Source organism: Thamnophis sirtalis, unplaced genomic scaffold (assembly GCF_051295495.1).
Source record: "Thamnophis sirtalis isolate CommonGarterSnake01/CBP01778 unplaced genomic scaffold, rThaSir2_p1.2 scaffold_10, whole genome shotgun sequence".
Taxonomy (NCBI): Eukaryota; Metazoa; Chordata; class Lepidosauria; order Squamata; family Natricidae; genus Thamnophis; species Thamnophis sirtalis.
The window spans coordinates 1,625,556-1,652,731 of NW_028261390.1; the positions used below are offsets into that span (position 1 = coordinate 1,625,556).

At 41.6% G+C, this 27,176-nt stretch overlaps 2 protein-coding genes across 2 annotated transcripts in view; both read left to right on the plus strand.

The window, feature by feature from the left end:
- LOC148043715 (macrophage mannose receptor 1-like) overlaps positions 1 to 27,176 on the plus strand; it is a 187,615-nt gene that overhangs the window by 118,187 nt on the left and 42,252 nt on the right. The window lies entirely within an intron of this gene.
- Positions 1,485 to 27,063, plus strand: LOC148043720 (C-type lectin domain family 4 member M-like). The gene is made up of 6 exons (XM_087723813.1): positions 1,485 to 1,515; positions 2,549 to 2,620; positions 3,381 to 3,407; positions 18,351 to 18,437; positions 26,120 to 26,271; positions 26,950 to 27,063. The coding sequence occupies exons 2-6, from the start codon at positions 2,593 to 2,595 to the stop codon at positions 27,061 to 27,063; spliced, it is 408 nt and encodes a 135-aa protein (XP_087579939.1). The 5' UTR covers positions 1,485 to 1,515; positions 2,549 to 2,592.

A 27,176-nucleotide genomic window follows, 5' to 3' on the forward strand; every position in this document is an offset into this window, starting at 1 on the left:
TGAGAATTATGGGACATAGGTTCCCCAACTTCAAAGTTGTCTATATCACCAGATCGGCTCAAGTACAGGGGTTTGCTTCGGTTGCCCTCTGGAGAAGGGAGAGAATAGCAAGGATTTAAGAACAATTGGCAGCAGGTCAGGAGCATGGATGCAGCCAAACCAGACCTTTCGAGCCAAAAAAACATTTCCACCCAAAGAAAAAGAAGGAGCCTCAGCCTCCTGACGAAGTGAGAACATTTCCTAGTCAGCTCTCCCACTGAAGGGGGACAGTTGCTCCCTCGCAAGGCACCATTTGGCTAACCTGTACCTCCTCGCTGAGAATCTCCTTAGGCAGAGTTGCTCTTGGCTCTTTGGTTACTTGACTTCTGCACGTGGAATCATGTGGATCGAATGCTCCCTCCTTCCTCTGGCCTGGCTTGTCTGCTTGCTCTTCTCTTCCCAGGTGAAGGCACCCTCTTTCCTGTGACTCAAGCAGCCCTCAGCCAAGCACAGCTGTGGGGGGATTGTGATGGCACTGCCAAGGGGGCAGCCTTGCAGAAGCAGCCCTTGGCATCCCATAGCTCACATCTCCGGACTGGCCCTGGATAGTATTATGTCAGAGAAGTTGAGTAGATTTTCAGGAGCTTTGGGGACTCAGCTGTCTCCCACCTTCCTCCTGAGTTGTGAGAGCCAGTTTGCTGTAAGGGTTCAAGGCACCGGGCCAGGAACCGGGAGACAGAGAGTTCCAGTTCTGCCTTTGGGCCAATCTCTGACTCTCAACCCCAGGAAGAAGAAGGCAAGGCAAACACCACGAAAACCATGTGGACTTGCCCCATAGTTGCCAGGAGTCAAGACTGTCTCAAAGGTGTACACACACACACACGCACACACGCACACACACGCACACGGTTTCTTTATATCCACTGGATTACTGCAGTTGTACCGAGCAGCCTTTCAACAGCAACTCTTTAGAAGTCTCACTCTAATCTCACAAGGCTCCTATCAGTCAGAGAGGCTATTGTTACTCCAAATATATTTTCTCCCAGAATACCAAGTTATGGTACTTAGGGGGTGGGGTGGGGGACAGGATTTAAAGGAGCACAGCACATAACCTTTGTAGGTTCACTTGCAAGCAAGCTTGAATCTTAACTTTAAAAAAAAGAGATAATATTCTGTATATTTCCTAATTGCATCTGGTTTTTACATTCGACTAATTTCTTTTCCAAACTGATTTGGTCATTTCTTGCAATTCTGAAAATGTGCTTCATGGCCTTTGCAATGGACTCCGTTCTCTTCTGCCAGTCAGAGACTTTTAAACACCAGTAGAAGAAAATTCACTATGAAATACATTTGAAATTCACAAATTAAGGTGCTGACTTCTGGGGGTCAAAGAAGGAAACCGAAGGCTAAGTGCTGAATGCTGATTGGGCCCAGCTTCCAGCCAATGGGGGAGAGGCAGAATTTGAATATTCTGCATCATAAAGGAATAAACTGTCAAAAACTGTCAGAAGGAAAATCCAGCTGAACACACAAAGAGTAAGTCCGGTGAAGCTCGTACTCACCGTTTAGTTCTGGTAGTAGACCAAGAGTCCAGGGTTTGGGTGGGTATCCTGTTCCTATGCCCACTACCCTCAACTAATAGGGAGAGGGAATCGGGGAGAAAATTGGGTCGGGTGGTAACGGCAGAAAGAAGGCAGAACCTGGAGAGGGAAGAAGGGACAGCAACGGGAGAGATTCGATAGAGAAAGGATTCACACACGCTCAAACATCCAAGAAAGAAGCCCAATGCAAGAGATTAGAACATCTTTGCCAACCTATGACTGGGAAAGCCCAATGAATATTGAGGATGATGTTATCCATTCAGTCATGTTGGACGCTTGGAGATTCTATGGGCCAGGTGGTCTCCCCACCTCTCCCGACCTTGCGCTGCTTCTTCCAGTTGTTCTGCTGTGGCTGGAGTCAGCTTTGGGGGTGTCCAGCCACTGTTCTTTGGCGGCCTTCTTTCCTAAGCGATAACTCTTCCGAAGATAATTGCCTTTCCATCCGTTGCTTCTTGTTCTGCCTTCAGGTGCTTTGGAGAATAGTTTGACTCCCTCTTTTTTGTGGCAGCCCCTCAAATATTGGAAGATTGCCATCGTGTCATCCCGAGTTCTTCGGGATGACATGATTAGACTAGATATGCCCAATTCATGCAACTGTTCTTCATATGTTTTAGCCTCCAATCGTCTTTGTTGCCCTTTCCTGCACTCTTTCTAAAGTCTCAACTTCTTTTTTATATTGTGGCAAGCAAAAACTGGACGCCATATTCCAAGTGTGGTCTTACCAGGGCCTTATAAAGCCGTACTACCACTTCATACAATCTTGATTCTATCCCTCTGTTATTGCAAGGTGGGATTGCATTGGCTTTTTTGGCTGCACATTGCTGGCTCATAGGTCAGTGATTGCCCACTAGGAGGACCTAAATCCAGGAAAGGAGATATTAGCTAATTCTGAAGCTGTCTCCATTTTGCTGACCAAAATGTTTGCCTTTCCACTTACATCGATTCTCATAACTTGCTCCATTCTCCAGCTGTGCACATTGGGATCAGATGTTACATGCACCTATGAAGTAAAATGGCTCCCAAACCACCACCAGCAAAAGGTAAACTATCTTTTCTGCCATCTTCTCTTCAAAATATGTCATTATTATCGTCATCGGATGGGACCAAGCCAGGTTGATTCCAGAGAGAGTTCAAGCAGGAGATGTCATCCCAAGAGAACCCCCAGACTGGGCACGATGGGTAGCAAGTTGCTTTGGCTAGCGAGATGGGTGGCATATAAATTTAAATCAATAAATAGGTGCAAGTCGTCTTAAGACCAAAATTGGAATGTTCTCGCAACATGGCCATAGTCCAAATAAACCTAATCATGCCAGGATTAAGCCTGAATCTGTTCACCCCCATCTAGGCCCACACACTTTCCTGGCACTGGATCAGGACTTTGACACTGTCACTTGATATTCCTGGGGTCCAGAAGAAGAATATCACCAGTATATTGAAGATATTCTCACTCCACACTCTGTGGTCCTCGGTGTTCTCTGAGCATGGCTGTTTTCTTGCAGATGTTTCATTACCCAAATAGTGCACTGATACTGTTACCTAGTTGGGTGATGGAATGTCTACAAGAACACAACCAGACTCAGAGAGCACCAAGGATCCCACCCTCCTCTTTCTCCTCCTCGACTGGAATGGAATTCTCGCAGCTTCTCACCCGGTAAAAACAGGCTTCCTCATTAAGGCCTCCTGCTTGAATCTTTAGGGGGAGATTGGGCTTTTGGGGATAGGATTCTTGGGTGATGCATTCGGCTGGGGCCGATCCCATTTGACATATTGTAAGTCAGTTGGTTTTCTGTCTTTCTCTAGGTCCACCTCCAGCGAAAAAACCACCACGTAAGTACAGTATGCACCCAAAAATCCACGCTGTAGGTGGGGAGGCGAGGGCTGCATCTTGTTTGTTTTTGTGTTCTTTTTAATTAATTCATTATTACTTTGTAATTGTTCTTTTCATTTTTTTAAAAAAAACTGTTCACTTTGTTGGATGGTGGGCCTGGGTTTATCCCAGGATGTTTAAGCTCAATTACTGATCTGCAGAAGGCAACTAATAGTGCTTTCCTCCTCCTCTCCACAAACCCCATTCCCTACTAGCATTGATGATGTTCCCTAGTTGAGTCACGAAACATCTGAAAGAAAACAACCAAATTCATAGTTCTCCCACGACCCCACAATCCTTCTCCTCCTCCTCTCCTCAAAGCCCCCTCCCTTCTCGCACAGATGCTGTTACCTAGTTGGATAATGTAAGTTTCCCTGCAAGCAATCTATTGAGCTCAGAGAGTATCAAGGACCCTCAGTTTAACTCTGAGCCACAAATACTCCCATCAGCACTGATGATGTTACTTAGTTGGGAATGAAACATCTGCAAGAAAACAATCATGTTCAGGAACCTCCACGGATCCCACAGTCCTCCTCCTCCTCCTCCTCTTCCTCCTGCTCCTTGCTTGGAATGCAATTCCTGCAACTTCTCAGCCAGTAAACAAAGCTTCCTTGTTGTTAAGGCTGCCTGCTTGATGAACCTTTAGGCAGACATTCTGCTTTTGAGGATAGGATCAGTGGTGGGTTGCAGGCGGTATGCCCCGGTACGGGCATACCGGAGCCTGCCCGGAGCACCGGATACCGTTCCAGTACAGTGCTCGGAGGGCCCACCTGCCCACCCAAGCTCCTTACCTGCCTTTTAAGGCTTCCGCGCTTCTGCGCACGGTGCGTACAGCACAGCTGGAGTGTCGCGGAGGCTCACGGAGGCGCTAAGACACGTCTGTGTATCCATGTGGATTCTGCTGGGCCTGTTCCAACTGTATCGGTTGGAATGGGATCCGGAACCCACCACTGGGTAGGATTCTTGGGTCATGCATTACCCTGGAGCTGATCCTTATTTTTTAAAAAATTCTTTTATTTATTTATGTAAAATACAAAGAAAAAACAGAAATAGGAAATGAAGGGAAGGAAAAGGAGTGTGTTTGTGGGGCTAGAATACAAGGAGAAAAAAAAATGGGGGGAGGCATTGACTTCCAACTCTTTTTAGCACAATACAACATAAAACTTTTTTGCCTTTACACATCAATACTGTCTATAGCTGGTCATTGACAAATCTATCTGATTGACAAAACCAAAGCCAATTTGGCTAGGGTTAACTGTCTTTCTACGGTGGGTGTCTGGAACGCCTAAGAACTTTTGTTGCCCAAGGCCAGCCATTGGTCTGCTGAGGGTGAGCAAAGTTGGTCCCAGTACTTGTGCTATGTTACGGTGGCCGCTTTGGGCTGTTGGTCACATGACAGCACAGACTGTGGGCGAGTGGTGATGGCATGGGCTAGGATTAAGGATATCCAGGTTGAAGCCCATCCTCGGCCATGGAAACTCCCTGGGAGAAGGGAAGGGATGGGGAGAGGAGGGGATGGGATGGGGGGGAGGGAAGGGAACGTGAGGTGATTCCATCCCAAGAGAGTCAATGAGCAGTTGGGTCCAAGGCCCAAATCTATCGGTCGTTTCTTGGGCTGGATGCCTTGACCCTTCAGTGGTGTGTCCAAAGTCTCCCCCCTACTTACTCAGTGAAGCCTGGCATGGGTGTTGTGTGTATAATTTAAGGTGTGTGGGGCAGGTTTAACATCTCCTCGAAAGGTGAGCATTTCATGAAGGCTTCTTCATGAACAGGTTTGCTTGTTGAGGGCCCAGCTCTGGAGCAGTTGCACATTAAGCTCCCACAGCATGTGAAATGCATCATGAAGATAGTGTGATTCTTATTGTTACCTCTTCAGATCGTTTCTAATCAAGGCTTCCTTTCCAAAAAACAGGCAAGCCAACCAAATTTGAAGAATTCCTCTCAGGATACAATTGTGCAACACTTGGCGTACTCATGCTCTTCTGTCTGTTTTTGTACACCCTTTGGTATATCAGTTTATGTAAGTTTTTAATTTTATCCAAATAATGAACCAACTCTGAGGGTCTGTAATGGTATGTGGGAATGAGCTTGGGAGACAGAGGGAGAATCCAAAGCCAGACAATGGTTGGCAAAGACCCAAGTTAGCCTCTAGCTGCCATAGGAGCGTGGGAAACATCGCAGAAGAGACCCTCCCAAGTTTCTTGGGCTGTAAAGGCGAGCGGGGAGAGGTGGACTTTCAGATGCTGTTAATGTAGCCTTGCAGTAAAGTAGAAATGCAGGTAGCCTCAAGTTATGACCACAATTGATCCCAAAATGTCTTTTGCTAATCAAGGCAGTCGTTTGGTGAGTTTTGTCCCCCTTTACAACCTTTCTTGCCACAGTTGTTAAGCGAATCCCTGGGTCGGGGTTCCAAGTATCACCCCACAAGCAAAGAAGGCTCTGAGGCTAGGCATTCCTCAAGGATCCATTTTATTGAAGATATCATGTTGGTGCATCTGGGAAAACCCAAATCTGAAAGCTTCCAGGTTTTTCCCACCCAAATGAAATTCCAAGTCCCTGCCTAGCAGTGACATGCGGTGAGGTTTATGGCTGGTGAGGCACTGACACAGGGGTTTCAATTTTTTTTAGACTTGTGGACTTCAACTCCCAGAATTCCACAGCCAGGCATGTTCAGTTCCAATTTAAAGCGACAGCATTTTTTCTCCTTTGCGAAATAAGTTTTCCTTCATTCTTTTTCTTCTCCCTCCCACTCCTTCCTCCCTCCCTCTCTCCCTCCCTTCCCCCTCTCTCCCTCCCTCCCCCCTCTCTCAAACAGACACACGCACACAGAGAAGTTGGATCCCTCTCTCTCTCACTCACTCTCAAACAAACACAAACACAGAAGTTGGATTGGATATATTTTCCAATGGCTTGAAAGCAGCTCCTCTGCCATACCCCCTCCCTCATTCCCCTGCTGCCTTCCGATCCGAGCCTTTGATTGCAGGTGGAGCCACGTTGCCTTTTCAAACTTGTAATCGGTGAAGCTGGGCTTATATACTTTTATCCAGCTGTGTGTATGTCTCTCTCTGTGTGTGTGTGTGTGTGTGTGTGTGTTTGAAAAGGCAATGTGGCTCTGCATGCAATCAAACTTTTTGAATTCCTCCCCCCTCCCCACACACGCACCTTTTCCAGCTGTTTCAGAGAGGATTTCAACTCTGCTCCTACCTGCCATCATGAAAAGGAAAAAAAAAGTAAAAGGAAAAAGGCAAGAACTCTGAGGTCAGACTGAGCTAGCTGCTCCCAGAGCCTCTAAAAAGCCTCTAAAAAACGCCCTTTACAGGAGGCAGGAGGACGACGTGCCTCATCTACATAAGGAATTTTTTGGCTTTTAACCCTTGTTTAGCTCTGCTCGAGTGATCATAGTCAGACTAAATGAGGCACCTCGTTCTCCTGGCGCCCCCTGTAGAGGGCACGTTTTTAGAGGCTTTTTTACACAGTTAAGCACTAAGCAGAGTCATCCACTGTGACTCTGGCAGCAACTACCTCCGCCTTTTTCCTTTTACATTTTCTTTTCTTTTCCTGATGACAGTGGTGAGGCCCTGCGTCCCCTGCCTGCACGTCCCTGCTGCCTAGCACCCACCTGCCCCTCACATGGTTCAATCAGGCACCATCCCAACCGGAGATGCCTTACACCACTCCAGGTGCAGGGCAAGACGTCCTTGACTCTCTGAGAAAGGAATGTTATTTTGACAATATATCTCCCATACTCCATACAATCCCCCCTCCCAGTTTCCCACAGCCTTAACTGTGGCAGGACAGAAGGCCCACTGCAGAAGAGGGCTTCCAGGCCTGACACCCTGCAGCTGTTAACAATGGGTTGTTAATTGGATCTGGCTTCCCCTTTGACTCTGCTTGTCAGAAGGTCACAGACGGGGATGACTTGACCCCCGGACACTGTGATCGTCATAAATATCAGTTGCCAAGCCCCTGAATTTTGGTCATGTGACCACGGGGCTACTGCAACGGTTGCCAATCTGAAAAATGGTCCCAGATCTCTTTTAGTTGTAAGTTTGAAAGGTCACTAAATGAACCGCTGTAAGTAAAGTACCTCACAAGGCTGACCTCAAGTCTTTCAAGTCTGAAGGGTCATTTCTCCCCCGTTCCTTCACAGCCCAAGAAATGTCGATCATTTTACAGGATCAGGTAATGAAGGGACATCTTCCCGCTCCCAAATCTCTCCCACCAAAATTGCAAAACCAGGTGATGCACAAATTGAAGAGAAACATTTATAAAAAGTAATAAAATATCGTGATTTGCAGCTATGGTGGAAGAAATCAATGCTGTACCAATAGTAATGGGAGCCCTTGGAGCAAAACCCAAAGGGCTGCCGAGATACATGGACTTTTGAACTTATTAGACCTGAATATCCTAACTTTAAAAAAAAACACCCCACTCTGAGGAGCTTATATCCTCAGATGTTACTTTAGGTCTATGGTTAGGACTTCAATGGTTAACTTTTTTTACCAGCCCCAGACTGTGAATCAAATTGAAGATTAACCATAATAATAATAACAAGGATAAAGTTTCAAAACTTGTGTTAACAAACTATTATTTTAATTAACTTGTGGAAAATTTACCATGGCCTCTTATCTATCCCAAATCATCCCAAAAGTTAAGAGCAATTTGTCCTGGATCAAATATCCATGCTTGTTTCTTAATGCCATCTCTTACCAATAGTTGTCTAATTAAACAAAATAAATTCAATCCCCACAGTGGCCTATCTTCCTAGCAAAGTCCAAATAGAAGTGGTTTCCAGATAATAAATCGATTCCTCAATCTTCCTCGGCCCTTCCAAGGAAAAAACAATCGGTCACTTCTCCATTCTGTCAGGCTTCTGGTACTGTAAAAGAACGCAGGCTGTCTCGTTTATATCTCTCATTTGAGTGATCTTTAAAATATGCCGATATTTTAGCCATCTCGGCTAAGTTTGTAACTTTCAATGTCCATTCTTGAGTTGTAGGCAAGTCTTCCTTCTTCCAGTATTGCGCCATTAACAGTCTTGCTGCCGTTATTAGGTGCAGAATCAAGTTAGTCTCTACCACTGTAAAATCAGTACATATACCTAGTAAAAATAACTGAGGAGTGAACTTTATCCTTCTTTTAAAGATATTTTGCATAATCCACCATATTTTTATCCAGAATGCCTTAACCTTTTGGCAGGTCCACCATATATGATAATATGTAGCATCGAGGGAACCACACCTTCAACATTTAGGCTGTACATTCGGATACACAGAAGCCAGCTTTTTAGGATCTAAATGCCATCTATAGAACATCTTATAAAAATTTTCTCTCAGGTTTTGAGCTTGTGTGAATTTCACATTTGTTACCCATATTCTTTCCCATGTATCCAACATTATTGGTTCTTCAATATTTTGAGCCCACTTTATCATACAATCTTTAACTAATTCTGTTTCCAAATCCATCTGTATTAATACATTATATATCCTCTTTATATGCATTGAGCTTTGATCTCTTATTTGTTTAAACAAATTATCTTCAGCTTGGATAAAACCAATTTTTTGATCTATTTTCCACCTGGCCTGTAATTGCCCATACTGGAACCATGTTTGAACTACCTTCTCCTCTTTTAATACCTCTAAAGATTTTAGTTGTAGTACCCCCCTTTCCAAAATGAGAAGCTGTCTATAGGTAGTTCTATCCTGTTTTTGTGCTATGTTCATATTTTCAATTGCATGTCTAGGAATTGCCCACATGGGTATTTTGTCATTTAATTTATATTGGTATTTTTTCCAGACCCGCAGTAAAGCATTTCTTAAAATATGACTTTTAAACTTCTTATCCAATTTTTTGTTGAATAACAGGTAAGCATGCCAACCATATACCAGATCGTGTCCCTCGATATTCAGTATTCTATCATTAGTTAAATGAGTCCAATCACTAATTACAGATAATGCCACTGCATCGTAATATAATTTTAGGTTAGGTAATTTCAAGCCTTCTCTCTCACGTACATCTTGCATTATTTTCATCTTTACCCTCGGCTTCTTTCCTGCCCATACAAATTTGTTGATACCCTTCTGCCATTCTAAAAGGTTCGCATCTTTTTTAAGTATAGGTAACATTTGGAAGAGAAATAAAAATTTTGGTAAAATGTTCATTTTCACTGCCGCTATCCAAAGATAAGTGCAATTTATCCCATTTTTTCATCTCTATCTGTATACTATGCCAAAGTGGTTCATAATTATGCTTATATAATTTCCCGTTTGAGGTTAAAATATTGACTCCAAGATATTTGATTTTTTTGACCACCTCACATCCTAGCATCCCTCCTAGTTCTTCCTTTTGTTTAGTATTCATATTTATAGCTAATATTTTGGTTTTTCCTAAATTTATTTTAAAACCAGATACTTGACCATATTGATTAATGGTATTCATTAAAACCATACTAGATTCCTGCGGTTGTTCCAATATTATAACCAAATCATCCGCAAAAGCGCGCACTCTGTATTCTTGCTGCCTAATCTTGATCCCTTTTAGACCATCCAAGCCCCGTATTTTATTCAACAATACTTCCAAAGTTATAATAAACAATAGCGGGGACAAAGGACAGCCCTGTCTTGTACCTTTTCCAATTTGAAAAGAGTCTGTTAAACTTCCATTGACTATAATTTGTGCTGTTTGGTGTTGGTATATTGCTTTAATTGACTGTAAAAAATTATCTCCTATCTGCATTTTTTGCAATATCTTCAACAGAAATTGCCAATTAACTCGATCAAAGGCCTTCTCAACATCCAACAATATAAACGCAGCAGGGATCTGGTTGTTCTTTCCCAAATATTCTAATGCATTAATAATTAATCTGACATTACTTTTCATCTATCTGCCCTGTATAAAACCTGTTTGGTCAGTGTGTATCAATTGTTGAATAACCAGCATTAACCTATTTGCTAGTATTTTAGTAAAAAATTTATAATCTACATTAAGTAATGAGATAGGTCTATAATTTTTTGGTTGGGTAGTATCTTGATCTTCTTTGGGTATCAAAGATATAAACTCTGTCTTCCAAGATGGAGGCACTTTACCTTCTGTTTGAATCTTATTAAATAATTCTCTAAGAGGTTCTACCATTTCTAACTGTAAATTTTTATAGTAAACCGCTGTCAAACCGTCTGTACCTGGTGCTTTCCCTAACTTTAATTGCTTAATTACCTGCAAAATTTCCCCCGAGGTTATTGGTTGATTCAATTTTTGCCTGTCTCTTCTTTAACTGAAGGTATTTTCTCTTTATCTAAATATTTGTCTATATCTAGACCATTAATTTTATCCCCTTTATACAATTCTGTAAAAAATTCCCGAAATACCTTTTGAATCTCTTCCTGTTGAAACACCTCCTTCACTCTGTAAATCAGTTTAGATATATTTCGAGTTTTCCTTTTTTTCCTAATCTGATAAGCTAACCATCTGCCAGGTTTGTTTGCGTTACAAAAGGTATTGTGTTTTGCATATAATAAATTAGTGGCTACCTGGTCAGAGATCAACATGTCAAATTGAGATTTTAATATGGTGATTGCTTCCTTAATCTTTGTATCGCCTGGATTCATTGTTAACTCCAACTCTTTTCTCTTAATTTCCTCTTCCAATTCTGTTCATTTTAGCCCTTGTTTATATATGTGTTTTATTTATATTCATCAGCACTCCTCTCATATATGTTTTGCTTGCATCCCATACGAATTCCATAGATGTACCCTTATTCATATTCAAAACGAAATATTCAGATAACAATTTTTTACAATCATTAATATACTTTTCATATCTAAATAAGTTTTCATTCAATCTCCAAGACCCTCTTGCCTGCACTACCCTTCCCAACTCCATCCAAACTGGGTTATGGTCCGAAAGGACCCCAGCCACAATCTTTGTCTTCTTGACCCTAGAAAGCAAATCATTAGTGATTAGTATAAAATCAATCCTTGAAAGGGATTGATGTCTATCAGAGAAGAAAGTGAAATCATATTCCTCTGCATTTCTTTCTCGCCAAATATCTCTCAATTCAAAGTCGTCCATCATGTCAAAAAAAGGTTTGGGTAGCTTTGCTCGCATCTTAGTATTTGGGCGAGAAGTCTTCTTATCTCTCTTAGTGTCTATTACACCATTCCAATCACCCAATAGTATACAGGACCTATAGTCCCACTGTACTAATTTGGCATGAAGATTTCTATAGAATCCATCTTGCTGTTGATTAGGAGCATAAATTCCCAAAAGTAATTTCTTTTTCCCTTCTAGGATTAGGTCTAAAGTGATATATCTTCCGAAGGGATCTGCTTCAATTAATTCAGCTTTCATGTCTTTTCTTAAGTATACAACTATACCATTCTTCTTTTCCATAGCAGAAGCTACAAAATGTTGACCAAGTTTTGAGTTAATCAGATATTTTGGATCAGTTGATTTGATATGAGTTTCTTGCAAACAAATTATGTCATTCTTAAACTGTTTGAGATAGTTAAGTATTTTCTTTCTCTTCTGTGGGGAATTCAATCCATTGACATTCCATGTTAAGATCCTAGTTGTCATCTTTGGTTGGCTGAAGCATTTTTAGAGCTTCCTGCATGGCCTGTTTAACCTTAGGCCTAGCTCCTCCCACTGCTTCCAGACTTGTTATTGTAGCTCCTTGATCGATGGCCGGTGATTGTTGATGTTGTTGCCTTTTAGCTTGTTTCTCCATTCATCTAGTAATCATATGGCTAGGTCTTTGTTCCATAACACCTTGCGCTTCTAGAAGAGAGAGATGCTCCATCTTATCTGATAGTTGTGTAGTTTGCTGTCTGTCCTGTCCTTCTTGTGGTCTTTCTCTAGGTCCAGATGATGCAGGATATTATGGTAAAAATCTCGGGCTTTCCATACAGAGTTGAGGCGATATCTTTGCCTATCAAATGTAAGTATAATGCCAAATGGTGCGTCCCATCTATACTGTATCTGACGGTTTCTGAGTTCTTCGACTAAAAAAGCGTAGTTTCTCCTGGCTCTTAACATTTGATGTGGTATCTCTTTCAAAACAATCAGGTCTTGACCGCCAATTTGGAGCTTAGTGTTATAAGACTCTTGTAGTACCATGTTTCTAAGCTCTCTTGTAGTGAAGTATATAACAATGTCTCGAGGAAGCTGTTTCTGCTTTGCTATCCAGGAGTTAACACAATAAACTTTGTCGATCTGCCAGTCGAGCTTAGTCCCTGGTCTTCCCACCAAGCGGTCAAAGGCTTCTGATAGGATCTGTTTCAGGTTCTCCTGTTTCTCTTCACGCAGCCCCCTTACTCTTAATGCCAGCTCCATTTGTCTATACTGTATCATAATAATTTCTTTTTCAGCATTTTCCACTTTTTTTCCACCACCTCTGTTTTCAATGTCAAGTTGGTATTAGCCTCATTAAGATCCTCTAGACCAGTGTTTTTCAACCTTTTTTGTGCAAAGGCACACTTCTTTTCATGAAAAAAATCACGAGGCACACCACCATTAGAAAATGTTAAAAAAATTTAACTCTGTGCCTATATTGACTATATATAAGGTGTTTTTCCCACGGCACACCTTACACTATGTCACGGCACACTAGTGTGCCGCGGCACAGTGGTTGAAAAACACTGCTCTAGACTATCTTCAATTCTGGAAACATGTTCTGTCAATACAGTTACAAGTCCCAGCATTTCATCTTTAATTTTAACAACCCTGGCATCGATTTTCTCATACAACTCCTGTTTAAGTCCTTTTATTTCCCCTTTTATTTCTTCTTTTCCCTCCTGTTTTATCTCCTGTTTTATCTCCTCTTTAAGATCTTTAAGTTTATCTTCCATTTTAATTGTCTGTGCGTTGAGAGCCACACTTAATTCACTCAAGAAGAATTATTTCGTTAACAAATCTCCAGCAGGGGGCGTAGGGAGCGGAGGCTGCAATCTTGTGCCAGGCACTGGGGATGTGCCCCTGGGAATAGAGGGCGACGGTTTCGGATTAAAATTTGGTTTTGAGGCCATTCCAAATTTTATCTTCCAGCAATTAATAAAACTCTGCTGCCTGACTGTGCAGCTATAAGTAAAGATGCTGAATTTCTCCCTTTACTTTGAAATTTGACAAAACTTTGGCAAAACTTTACTAAGGATTTCAGAAAATAAGCATTGTAACAAGACAGTTCAGCAGATTCATCACCATTTAAATTCCAGATAAGCAAGATTAATGAGAGAAAGGAAGTCTTGTAAAAATGAAACTAATTGAAAAGTTTCTGCTGGCCGATTGTGAAACAGGGTGATAAGACACTCCTTTGAAGTTTTAGAGTTCTGTAGCATTTAACAAGGAGATTACGAAGATAATCATTGTTACCGGAGAATCCAGCTGGCTCGGCGCCGTTTTAAAAGCCTCTAAGTAAATAGATTTTCAGAGGAAGATCTTGTAAAAAAAAAAGAAGAAGCTAGGATCTTGGTAAACAATTAATGTTCTCGTAAACGGATTCAGCTCGTATTAAAATCAAATAAATCAAAGCAGTGAACTGAGTGGGAGAGATCTTACTTTGTACTGCACAAGGCAGTTTGAAGTTCCCAGCACGGACACTGTTCTGCTTTGGGCTGGCCCCCCTCTCAATGCAGACACAGAAGCTGCAAAAATCGAAGGGCATTTGCCAGCAAAACTATATCTTCTTCCCTTCTTGCCTGAAGGATAAGAAACCTGTTAAGACGTCAGATGGATGATCATCTAAACAGATACGTGACCAGGAATTCGGGGGCAGCTAATTTTAAGCTGCCACCATCTCCCAGGAAGTCATTTTTTCTGAAAAAATGGATTGACTATATACAAAATAAATACGGGACCAAGAAATTCCAGTTAGCCTATGCTCAAGATCAGAAATGATTTAAATTGTTTAAAGTTAGCTCAGCAAGAAGAAGCTAAGATCAATGTAGAGATGTCATTAATTTCTTTATCTCTTTTTTCTCAATAGATTTTAGACTGTGTTTGTTAAAAATCCATACCATGTACGGGTTCTGGGAAGTCGGGGGGGAGGAGGAGGGGGGGTGGGGGGAGGGTGGAGGGAGGGAGGGGTATACATTAGGCTAGACAAGAATTTGGTGGCAAACTAGAACTATTTTGACACACAAAAAATTGTACTTCAATGTCTTACTGATTGAGGAATGATGAAATGTTTGTTTTAAAAGAAATAAAACTTTTGAACCGGGAAAAAAAAAAAAGAAAAAAAAAAGAACGCAGGCTGGAACTTCAAAGAGGAAAGGTTTATAGAAGGGTTTTGCCATTGCCTCCTTCCTAGGGCTGAGCCAAAGTGACTGGTCCAAGGTCACGCAGACGGTTTCGTGACCAAGGTGGGAGAAGATTACATGATCTCCTTCTTTCCAGCGTGGTGTCTCAATTCAACTTATTATTATATGGTAATTAAACCTCTCCTTCAGGTATGGTTGAAAAAGCAAAACGGGATCCACTTCGGTATTCAGTCGCACAAATTAGAAGATTTATGATTTCACAGGATGCTGCATATGGTGATCTTAATGGTAAGTAAAGAGTTCCACTCTAAACGTTCAAATGCATTCCTGTCCCCAAGGCCACCAAGCCCATTTTCCTTCCTCTAGCTAGATTGGTGGGTTACATCGGAATGGAAGGAGCATTCCCATCCATCTGCTGCTGGCCTTGAATTCTTCTCCAAGTGACCTCCAAACTGGTTCTGCAGAAGAATCAGGAGCTATTCGAAAGCCCAGCTCTGTCCTGACAGTAAATAAATTGATTGGCAATCTACTGACGGCCAGGAAACAAAATCTAATCAAAGCATGAGGGAGCCAACTGGATGAAGCCCAAGCCAAGGGTGAACAGGGGAGGAGATCCATTCATTCGTTGCTAACCTCCAACCATCCACCAACCCGATGCCAGTCAGCAAGTCACAAGATTTAGGTCATGATTCTGAAAGGCCAATCTTGCCATGATTCTCTATGGTTGTGTAAGATTTGCCTCCAGGGACCTCGTAATGGGATCCTTCCTGGGAAGAGGGGAGAAAAATACTTCCTAGCTGCAGAGACTGACAGACCGCTTCAGAAGACTGTTTCATGCATGGAAGGAAGTGGGCTCTGGATAGACCAGGAGGCAGCTTCCAATCTGAAGAAATGCTCTTGCCAACGTCGCGACAACACAACGTGCGGTCTTTGACAGTCCAAGACTGCCGTTGACACTTTTGCCACTGGATGGTCCAGCAGGATCTAAACCATCCCGGAGAGATGGTGACCAGAAAGACAAAGCCTTGCTGGTCTCAGGGACACCGCAAAGTCCCTGATTGACCCAAGGGAAGCGCTTCAAGCTGGCGGCAAACAGGCAGCCTGCAGGCTGACGAAGTTGGAGATGGCTCCGGAAAGAAGGAAGTGAAAGTGAGTGCATCGGGTGATTATTTTTTTTTTTACTCTGAGAAAGAGTGCCCAAAGAAACTTTTTAAAAAAAGATAAACTAGTCCTTTAAGTAAAAGAATAACGCGATGAATTTAATTCTTATTGGACTGCCTTGGAAAGTTTTTGGTTTTTCTTGTAATGATACTTTGTGGATTGAAGTGATTGTAACGTTTCCTGTTTTTCCGCTTGAAATGAATGTATTGTTTTTTTTCCCCCTCTATTTTTTACCACCTTATTTTTTGGCTTAAATTAAAACTCTTTTTTTTTATTTTAACAAATTCTCCCCTCTATTTGTTATTAAATCCCACCAAAGAAAATTAAAGATTTTTGTTTTCCATAAAATTGAGAAAAGTATGAAAAAGTGGAATCTGCCATTCGGAAGCCAGAGTCTGAAGTTTTTTCTTTGAAGCAATGTATCCTTTGTTCATTCCTATTTGATTTTACTGAGTTTGTAACTGAAGGGTTTGCAACTTGCTTAGAAAATTTGATAAAGAGTCAAGTGCAGGTGCTCTTGGAAAATATTTTGGCAAGAGAAGGAAAAGGAAAGAAAAAGATAGACCCCTTCTCCTTTGAAGTGTACAAAAGAACCTGTGCTTAAGTTAACTTTATATACATACACACACACAAACACGCACACACACACACACACATACAAAAGAAGCTTGGAAGGCTAGAGTGGCAGTGGCTATCATACTCCTTTTTTTTTCCTACTTCATTTTTTTTTGGGGGGGGGGGGGGATGGATCAATATCCAGATCAGGAAACCTTAAAATTTCAAAATATCCTGGCTGGAATTCAAAATATTTTAGAAGGATTTGGGAGATTTGAGAAGAAGTTGGATAGACTATTGTTTATCACAGCAAAAGATGATGGGGTTGGAGCCCCAAAAATTAAAGAAGAGAATGAAAATATAGAAGCTAAAGACAAGACAATAGATGAACTTATTAATGGAGTAAATATGGGTGAAAGCGGAAAGAAGGGAAGATGGAAAAGTGAATTTGACAATTTGGAGCTTTATCCCAGATTTCAAGACACAGGAGGAAAAAAAGGGTGATAATGATGGAGCTAAGAAGAGAAACCTATTCAGAAATAAGTTTGACAACCAAAGGCAAGCTAATGTTAATAACAATTCAAGGGCAACGAGTCTATTTGAGAGATCTTTTAAGCAATAAAGTGCAGAGAAAAGTTTATAAAAACTTTATAAAAAACCTAAAAAGAGAATTGACACAACAACAGACAAGAGAGATAAGACTGTTTTGCAACTAGAAAGATTCAGGTTGATAATGAAAGTTGATGATAAAAAGTTAGCTAATTTTTGGTGATTAATAAGTAGGGATTTCAGTATTTTGTAGATTGTTTTAGATTATCATTGAATGTTTATTTGTTAACATATAATTAACTACAACAATAATGAAATGATAATCTTAATTAGTATAAGTAACCTGGTTATAAATTGTAAATTGGGACTTGGTGAAAAGACCTATATATTTTATTAATACATTTTTGTTTAGATCTTGTTATAAAGGTATAATTACTTTGGGTCTGAAGAGAGGAGATGTGATATAAATACTAAGTAATTTCTTTGTTAACCACAATAACAACAAGGAAATGTTAATGGATATTTTTGGTGATTAATAAGCAGAAATGTTAGCATTTTGTAGATTGTTTTAGATTCTTATTAAATGTTCATTTGTTAACATTTGTTAACATATAATTAACTACGATAATAATAATTAAATGATAACTTTAATTAGTAAAAATAACTTGGATATAAATTGTAATTTGGGACTTAGGGAAAAGACCTATAAATTTTATTAATAAATTTTTGTTTAGAGCTTGCTACAAAGGTGTAATTTCTTTTGGGCCTGATGAGAGGAGAGGTGATATAAATAGTAAATAATTCTTAGTTAACTACAATTATAACAAGGAAATGTTAATGGATAATGTTTAGTGATATATATTTGTGTGTTGTACTAGTAAAAGCAAATTGGATATAAGGCTTAAACTGTGAGTTGGGGAGGGGGGAGGGGAGGGAATGACTGACTTTGTTTCAGAATATGTCATAAAGATCAATGTTATTGGAGGTTTATTGAAATTGTGAATGAATGCCAGTAGGTGGCTGTCTCTTTAAATATAAATGATTTTAGATAAAAACATGTTTAAATAATTGTAATTAAATGAGAATTGTGGTACAGTGATAGTAAAATACATATTTTTTTATATTTAAAATGTACAATTCAATTTGAATGAAGTATATGTAAGGATTGTGGAAGAAATGCACGAAATGTATTTGTAATCAATCGACACGCTTTCTACAAGATGTAACGAAAGATGATTCTTTTTTGTGTTTTTGTTTAATTAAAACAATACAACGTTTCAAAAAAAAAGAAGACTGTTTCATGCATGAAATAGAAGGAAATGGGCTCTGGATAGACTAGGAGGCAGCTTCAGATCTGAAAAGATGCTCTTGCTACATGTGTTTCAGATACTGAATTGATCCTGGCGGCTGAGAAGGAGTCAAGAAAGTTGCTTCCATGGGCTGAAAAGATCAAAGAAATTGAAGCAGAGATTGGTAAGTTTCTCACAGATTGAGATGAATAAGAATCCAGAGGGATAGCTGTCTCCATGTCAGGGTTTGGTGGTTTTTTTGTTTTGTTTTGTTTTGTTTTTTTGCAATTTTCTAGGCACCATCCATCAGTCCTGGGGATTAGAGCGGTGCACCCTGCTTTTTTTTAAAGTATTGTCTTGGGCAGATTGTCAGCTATCCCAACTTGATCAATTAGAAAAGAAAGACTCTCATCGCGACATTACAACGTGTGGTCTCGATACTCTGAGACCGCCGTTGACACTTTTGCCGCTGGGGGGGGGGGAGTGTCTATTGAGACCTAAACTGTCCCGTAGGGACAGTGATCAGGAAGAAAAAACCTTGCTGGTCTCAGGGATATCGCAAAATCCCTGTTAAACCCAAGGGAAGTGCTTCAAGCCTGCGGTGAACAGGCAGCCCCTAGACTGATGAAGTCGGGACGCTCCGGAAGGAAGGAAGTGAAAAGAGAAAGTTAGTCCATCTGGTGAGGTATTTTTTCTATTTTGCGAGACTGCCCAAAGAAATGTTTCCTTAAAGCCAAACTGATCCTTAAACAAAAGAAATAGGTGGAGAAAATAATCCTAATGGGATCACTGTGGAAAGTTTTTTTTTCCCTTTGTCATTGTAACTATTTTTGTGGATTGGAATGGTCGTCACATTATCCATTTCTCCCCTTAAAGTGAACGGATTGATTTTTTTTTCTTCTGCTTCTTGTTGCTTTATTTTTTGACTTCTGGATTAAAACCTTCCTTTTTATTTAAACAATTCTTCCTACTACTTGTTATTAAATCACACTAAAAGCAATCTATAGACATAAGAAGAGAATTTTTTTCAGAAGCAAGATTGACAAATAAAGACAAATTAACTTTAGTAGCAACTGGTGGGCAAGAAGATTATCTGAGAGATCCTTCAAGCAACAAAGTGTGGAGAGAAGTCTATAAAAACCTTATAATGGAGACAAAAAGAAGACTGATTCCACAATTGGCAAGAGAGATAAGACTGTTTTGTTACTGGAAAGATACAGGTTGATAATGAATGTTGTTAATAAAAAAATAGGGTTTTTATTATTGGTGATTAATAAGTAGGAACCTTGTAACTCCTAGATTGTTTTAGATTGTTATTAAATGTTTACTCACTAACAATTAATTAACCCTAAATAATAATAATGAAATGATAATGGATACAGCGTAATGATATATACATGTATTTTAACAATCTAGTAAAAGAAATTTTGATATAAATTGTAAATTGTGACTTGGGAAAAAGACCTATAAATTTTATTAACAAATCTTCATTTAGATCTTGTTATAAAGGTGTAAGGTTTTTTGGGGGGTGGGGGCCCTGATGAGAGGAAATGGGGCATAAATAGTAAATGATTTTTAGCCAATTATAATAACAACAAGGAAATGTTAATGGACATTGTTTAACAATATATACATGCTATGGTATTGGCTAAAGTAACTTAGATATAAATGTTAGTGAGTTGGAAAAAAAAAGGGGGGGGGAGGCTTAGAAACTTTATTAATTGACTTTTACTTAAAAGATGCTATAAAGGTGTAATGTTATTGGAGGATTTTTTGAAATAGCTGTTGAATGCCATTATGTGGTTGTGTCTTTAAGTATGAATGATTTGAGGTAACGGAATGTTCAAATAATTGTAGTCAAATGGGAATTGTGGTACATTGATAATAAGATTTTTGACTTAAAGTGTATAATCTAATATGAACTATAAGTAATGTCTGTGGAAGAAATGCACGAAAGTTATCTGTAACCAATCGACACGCTTTCTACAAGATGTAATGAAGAATTATTCTTTGTGTGTGTGTGTGTGTTTTTGTTCAATTAAAATTTTAAAAAATCGAAAAAGAAAAGAAAGACTCTCAAGCTCATGATTAGCCAAAAGTTCACTTTACTAAAGCCAAGTAGTTACAGCAGAAGCAAAGCTGGATCTGGGATTTTCGGACCCAAGGCGTTGTGTGCGGGACGAGTGAAGAGACAGGCTATTGCAACAGCTCTTTATTGGATAGCTACATATAAACAGGTCTTTTTTAAAAATATTTTTTTATTTTCAAACAAACACAACACACAACTTATAACATAAAAACCTCTTCAACTGCATACAGTGTGTCAACTGGTTACAAGGTCTTTCTGTGTCCTTTCCATAGTCATCACTTGAGCTTTATCAAAATTTATATATTGCCAATCAAATAACTTTGTATATATTATTATTATTATACTTCATTTGTTTGATTATCACTATTGTTTCTCCATTTTAAACAAGGTATTCTAAATATGTATCCATTTATATTATAAGGATTCATTATATCATCTTCAATATATCCAATAATAAAGAATTTTTTATATCCTATTCTAAATCATTCTATTATTTTAGCATTGATAACATTCTCTAATAATTTTCAATTCCATGTTTTTTTCAATTATTAGTATCATCAATCTAATGTACATGTATACAAATTGTTATAATTGTTAAACGGTTCCACCACAAAACCGCGATGCCCTTATCCGCGCCGACATAAGTGCGGAGGCAAATCCGCGGCGTCCGAAGCGCTAAGAAAAAACGACCCTACCGCTGCGACAACAGCGCGGTGACAGAAGGGCGTTCTACATGCTTTGTTCTTTGCCTCCAAAGGTAGCCCTCCTCCTCCAGCTGACAGCGGCAGCGGGCACAGGGCAAAGCGGGCTGCCCAACAGCAGCAGCCCGTGGGAAGGGTCCAGCTCAGCCACGGGGGGCAGCAGGAAGCGGAGGAGGACGCGGCAGCGGCGGCGGCTGAGGCTCTCCCGGGCCGGCGAAGCGGGCTTGCCCGGCGGAGGCAGGCCGCCCTCTTCTTCCTCAACAACATCTCCTTGGACGGGCGGCCTCCACCGCCGGCGCCTCCCCCGGAGGAAGAGGCAGGGCGGGCGGCGGCTGAGGCTCTCCCGGGGCCGGCGAAGCGGGCTTGCCCGGTGGCAGCAGCCGCCCATCCAAGGAGATGTTGTTGAGGAAGAAGAGGGCGGCCTGCCTCCGCCGGGCAAGCCCGCTTTGCCGGCCCGGGAGAGCCTCAGCCGCCGCCGCTGCTGCGTCCTCCGCCGCCGCCAGCGTCAGCGGCCCTGCTCGGGCCCCCCGCGGGCTTCCTGCTGCCCCCCGTGGCTGTGCTGGACCCTTCCCACAGGCTGCTGCTGCTGGGCAGCCCGCTTTGCCCCGTGCCCGCTGCCGCTGTCAGCTGGAGGAGGAGGGCTACCTTTGGAGGCAAAGAACGAAGCATGTAGAACGCCCTTCTGTTGCTGCGCTGTTGTCCCCGCGGTGATGACGCGCGGTGATGACGTCGCGACTTTAGTGACGCGATTTAATCTCCGCTATTTTGCGTAGCGCGGTTTTGTCGTGCCACGTTGTTAAACATCCATTAAGCATAGCTATTATATCATTTTTATATGAAACATATTAAATTTTAAGTAAATTTATATTATGGTATTTCATTACATCATCCTTAAATCATCCAATGATATTACATCTTTATATTCTATTCTATATAGAATTATTTATCTTTTATAGAAAGGTTTTTCAACATCATCTCCATCATCCTCACTTACAGTTTGTATAAAATTTCATATTATCAATCTAGTATATATAAATGCTTTACTATCATTATTAATCATTTATTTGGCTATAGCAATTATTACTTTGTCTTATACATAGTACTCAAAATTTAAATACATTTAACTAAATTTTATTGTCACATTTCATTTCATCATCCTGTATCCTTCCAGAAATAGTGCAGTCCAATATCTCTTGCCATTTGTAGAATCTGTATTCTAAGTGTTTTCTTGGTAAGTCTTATATGGACTTTTCTTGACAACTTGTTATTCATTGCATATCTTATAAAGATTCGAAACCCTCTATCTGTTCCTTTCATCAGCTTAACTTTTGTTATCACTGGTGCTTCTGCCGAAATTACTCATTGTTTCTACCAAATTTTCTTCCCTTTCTTCATCTATATTTTGACATCTGAGATACAGTTCCAGTTCACAGATCTCTCCTTTCCGTATTTCACACTTATCATTTCCCTCCACTCTCGATTTGCTGTCAGTGTCAACAATTTTCTTATCACTTTCATATGTCTCTGTGGTTTTTTGAACTCTGTCCTCAAAATTCATCATTGTTTTATAAGTATTCTCAACTCTTCCCTCTGTACTTTCTTTATTTTGATCTATAATTTCAAGTCTCTTTTCAATTCTCTCTGTGATTATTAAGATTTTTTGAATTTCAAGCATAATTCTTTGCAATGTTAATCCCCTTTCTTCTTCATATTGGGCCATTTTTCCAGGTTATAGACCCTGCCACTAAAACATCCAAGGCTTTTGCTAGGTTTCAAACAAATTCAGTAAAGTTTTTCAGGTCAAAGCTTTCTCTTTCCTTCAAAAAAACACCTGTATAGCCACTGACCCTTTCAGTAAACAAAGCCAATAGCTTTGTATTATCAGATGTTGCCAAGCCTCTACCCTCTAGATGGCAGTGTTACATTCCTTACCTCTGTTTTTGCCTCTCTTTCTAAGCTCCGAACTCCAGAACAAAAGAAAAAAAATGTTTAAAGGTTACAAAACTTTTAATCCATAAATACAAAAATTGGAAGAAGTATAGAGGAAGAACAAAAAAAAGACCAGTTCAGTTTAAAAGTAAGAGGCATTTGTAAAAAGTCAATTCATAGAAAACAAACAAAGTTAAAGTGAAAAAGATAACACAATAATTTTAAACCAGGGTTAATTCGCCACTTACTTCCTTCTGTCTTCAATTTTATTTTAACTAAGTCTTTTGGGTTTTCTCTTCTCTAATAATAAGGATTTTTCTCACCTTTTCGATATACTGTCTCTCCTGTTCTGCGTCCGTTTCAGAGGACTGTCCCAACCTTCTACAGCCATTTTGACTGCTTCTCTTGTAGCCGGCAAAAAGAGCAAAATCGATCAGGGACTTTGCAATGTCCCTGAGATCAGCAGGATCTCAGGATGCTCTTCTCTATCACCATTCCTTCAGAACGGTTTAAATCCAAAAGGATCATCCAGCAACAGAGATATCTACAGCAATCCTGGAGCCCCAAGATTGATGTTGTGTCATCGTGATGTCAAGCTCTGCCCTCCTGGCACAGCCCTCTTTTAAAGGGAGCTGTCTGAGAGCTCAGCCACTGAAAACCCTTGAATATTTCTGCCTGCAGCAAGAACCAATCTCTATAAACCAGCAGATTTCCAGCCAGACAGGTTCCCAAGGTTTCCCTCCTCATTATCATATTCAACACAAGCCATATTAGATGTTTATTAGATGTTTATTAACATTTATAGGCCACCCTTTTCCCTGAGGGGACTCAGGGCGGCTCACATAAAAATCAGGAAGGGGAATACAAACAATGACGTAGACACATATAGTAAAAAATAATAAGCAACATTCATTCATCATTCGGGAGGGGCGGCTATCTTTGTCCCCAGGCCTGACGGGCTAGCCAGTTCTTAAGGGCTGTGCGGAAGGCCTGGACGGTGGTGAGGGTACGAATCTCCACGGGGAGCTCGTTCCAAAGGGTCGGGGCTACTACTGAGAAGGCCCTCCTCCTTGTAGATGCCAGCCGGCACTGGCTGGCCGATGGAATTCGGAGGAGGCCCAATCTATGAGATCTAATTGGTCGCAGGGAGGTAATTGGCAGAAGGCGGTCTCTCAAGTACGCAGATCCACTACCATGCAGGGCTTTATGGGTGACTAGTAGCATCTTGAAGCGCATCCGGAGATCGACAGGTAGCCAGCGCAGCTCGCGGAGGATAGGTGTTATGTGGGTGAACCGAGGTGCACCCACAATCACTCGCGCGGCCGCGTTCTGGACTAGCTGAAGTCGCCAGATGCTCTTCAAGGGCAGCCCCATGTAGAGCACATTGCAGTATTCCAGCCTAGAGGTCACAAGGGCCCGAGTGACTGTTGTGAGAGCCTCCCGATTCAGGTAGGGTCGCAACTGGCGCACCAGGCAAACCTGGGCGAATGCCCCCCTGGTCACAGCCGTCAGGTGGTGGTCGAAAGATAGCTGTGGATCCAGGAGGACTCCCAAGTTGCGAACCCTCTCTGAGGGGTGTAAAATTTGACCCCCCAGCCTAAGTGATGGAATATTGGTCGAATCTTTGGGAGGGAAGCACAACAGCCACTCGGTCTTTTCTGGGTTGAGTACAAGCTTGTTAGCCCTCATCCAGTCCATAACGGCCTCAAGGCCTCGGTTCATCACGTCTGCCGCTTCATTGAGTTGGCACGGGGTGGACAGATACAACTGGGTATCGTCCGCATATTGATGGTATCTTATCCCGTGCCTTCGGATGATCTCTCCCAGTGGTTTCATGTAGATGTTGAATAGTAGGGGGGATAAGACCGAACCCTGAGGCACCCCATATGTTAGGGGCCTAGGGGACGATCTCTGCCCCCCCACTAACACCGACTGCAACCTGTCCGAGAGGTAGGAGGAGAACCACCGCAACACGGTGCCTCCCACTCCCACCTCCCGCAGTCGTCGCAGAAGGATACCATGGTCGATGGTATCGAACACCGCTGAGAGGTCAAGGAGAACCAGGATGGAGGGATGTCCTCCATCTCTGGCTCTCCAAAGATCATCGGTCAATGCGACCAAAGCGGTTTCTGTGCTGTAACCGGGTCTGAAGCCTGACTGGAAGGGGTCGAGATAGTTTGCTTCCTCCAAGGACCGCTGGAGCTGGAAGGCCACCACCTTCTCAACAACCTTCCCAAGGAAGGGAAGGTTGGAGACTGGGCGATAGTTATTAAGAACAGCTGGATCCAGAGATGGCTTCTTTAGGAGGGGTCTCACCACCGCCGCTTTCAGTGCGGCGGGGAAGTTCCCCTCCCGAAGAGAGGCGGTAACAACCGCCTGGATCCAGCCTCGTGTCACCCCACTGCTGTTAGTAACCAGCCATGAGGGACACGGGTCCAGTACACAGGTGGAGGCACTTACAGCCCTCATGGCCTTGTCCACATCCCCGGGGGCAACATCCTGAAACTCAACCCAGAGATGGTCTACTTGATCCTCTTGTGCCTCGGCTGGAACTGCAGGGATGGAGTCCAAGTCCGACCGAAACCGAGCAATTTTGTCCGCTAAGAATTGGGCATAATCCTCAGCTCTACCCTGCAAGGGTTCCCCCGCTTCCCTCTTATTTAGTATAGTCCCTTGTTCCCACCCACCCTCACCCCTGGTTACCAACACGTATCCAAATTGGTGCTAATAAATTGTTTGGGTAAAAGTCCCTGTTTTTGCGGGCTGGATGGTTCTGCATTCCCTCGTGTGACCTATTTAGGTAATAAAAACATTTGCAAGACAGTGACCAAACTCATAGACCACCAATGTTCAATTTTAAGGTACAGCTATTCTATGAGATTTTAATATATTTAGTGGAGGATAAATGTTTTTCATACAGGACTCGTAATTTTCTTCCCAGAAAAGCCTTTCCCCCCTTTTTTTACTTTGTTTTTTTTTCCTGTGCCTCATGCCCATCTCCCTCACTTTGAAAACATGACTATAGCCCTATATGCTTTTTTTCTTAAAATGGATGTTTTTTTTAAAAAAAAGAAACGTATGGATGAAAGTATTTGCCTATGTGCTCTTCTAATTTTTCTTTCTCTTTTCCCTTTTCATGTTTCCAAGCTGAACTTCATTACAAACTGAATCACGACTGGCAGGCACATAAAGGCTTCCTTTATTTACTTAGTAGGAAGGCATTGAATTTTCATGACACAGTAAAATATTGCAATGAAAGTAAAGCTTACATAGCCGATATTCTAGGTGATGACGAGGAGGTAAGCGCCCTCCCTTCTTCCTCTTCTGATGGATTGACTTTGTCATTGACTGAGTTTGGTTGTTGTACCCTTTGGCTTTCGGTCTTTCCCCTCCATTTGCCTGTCCTTGATCTGGCAGAAAAGGACACCAGCCTAAAACTGGCTGTGTCCACCGCTGACCCCTCTCCTGCATTGACCATCTCTGGATAATCTCTGGATAGCAAGACATCTGATTGGAAAGCTGTCCTCATGCATTCAGGCCAGGGGTGCAGGAGAGGCTCCGATGGGGCTTGGGTGGGGTAGGGTGGGGGTGGCAGTCTTAAATCCACAGCTTGACAGAGCGAGAGATGAGGGAAGACTTACAGGCTTAGGAGGAGATGAGACAAGGATTTGACGAACGGTGGAAAGAAGCGGCTCCCTGTTCATCTCTCCCCACGGAATGCCCATAGAGTAGCTTTCATTATGGCTTCCACAGCCCTGCTAGTTCACCCAAATGCCTCCTTAGTTCCCCCTGGATGTTCCATTGTTTCAGGAAGCTGATCTGCCCCACTCTTTGTGGTTGTACCACATGGGCTGCATTGCTGCTGCTTTTACATATTCCTTCACTGATGCTTCTGGGGAGGCTCCGATTCTGAACGTCCTTTGGGTGAGAATCTCTCCATCAGTCACTGTAAATGATGTCTAGATTTTTTCTTTCAGCTGTTCTTAGAAGACCTGCTACGTAATCAACATGTTTCTCACTGGATTGGATTGAGTATTCAAAACAGGGTCTGGAAATGGACAGTTAGCCAAGCTGCTCCTGTTAAATCGTAAGTGTCTAATTCAAGTTTGTTGTTTAATTTTGTTGTTGTTTAATTCAAGGAAAATGAGACCTTTAGTTACATTAGAGGAAATATCTGAGATGGTAAACATTATTTGAAGATGTA

Coding starts and splice junctions, on each gene's coding strand:
- LOC148043720 (XM_087723813.1), top strand. CDS start 2,593: ATGGCTCCCAAACCACCACCAGCAAAAG. Junction 18,438..26,119: donor AGAAATTGAAGCAGAGATTG/GTAAGTTTCTCA, acceptor CATGTTTCCAAG/CTGAACTTCATTACAAACTG. Junction 26,272..26,949: donor TTCTAGGTGATGACGAGGAG/GTAAGCGCCCTC, acceptor TTTTTCTTTCAG/CTGTTCTTAGAAGACCTGCT.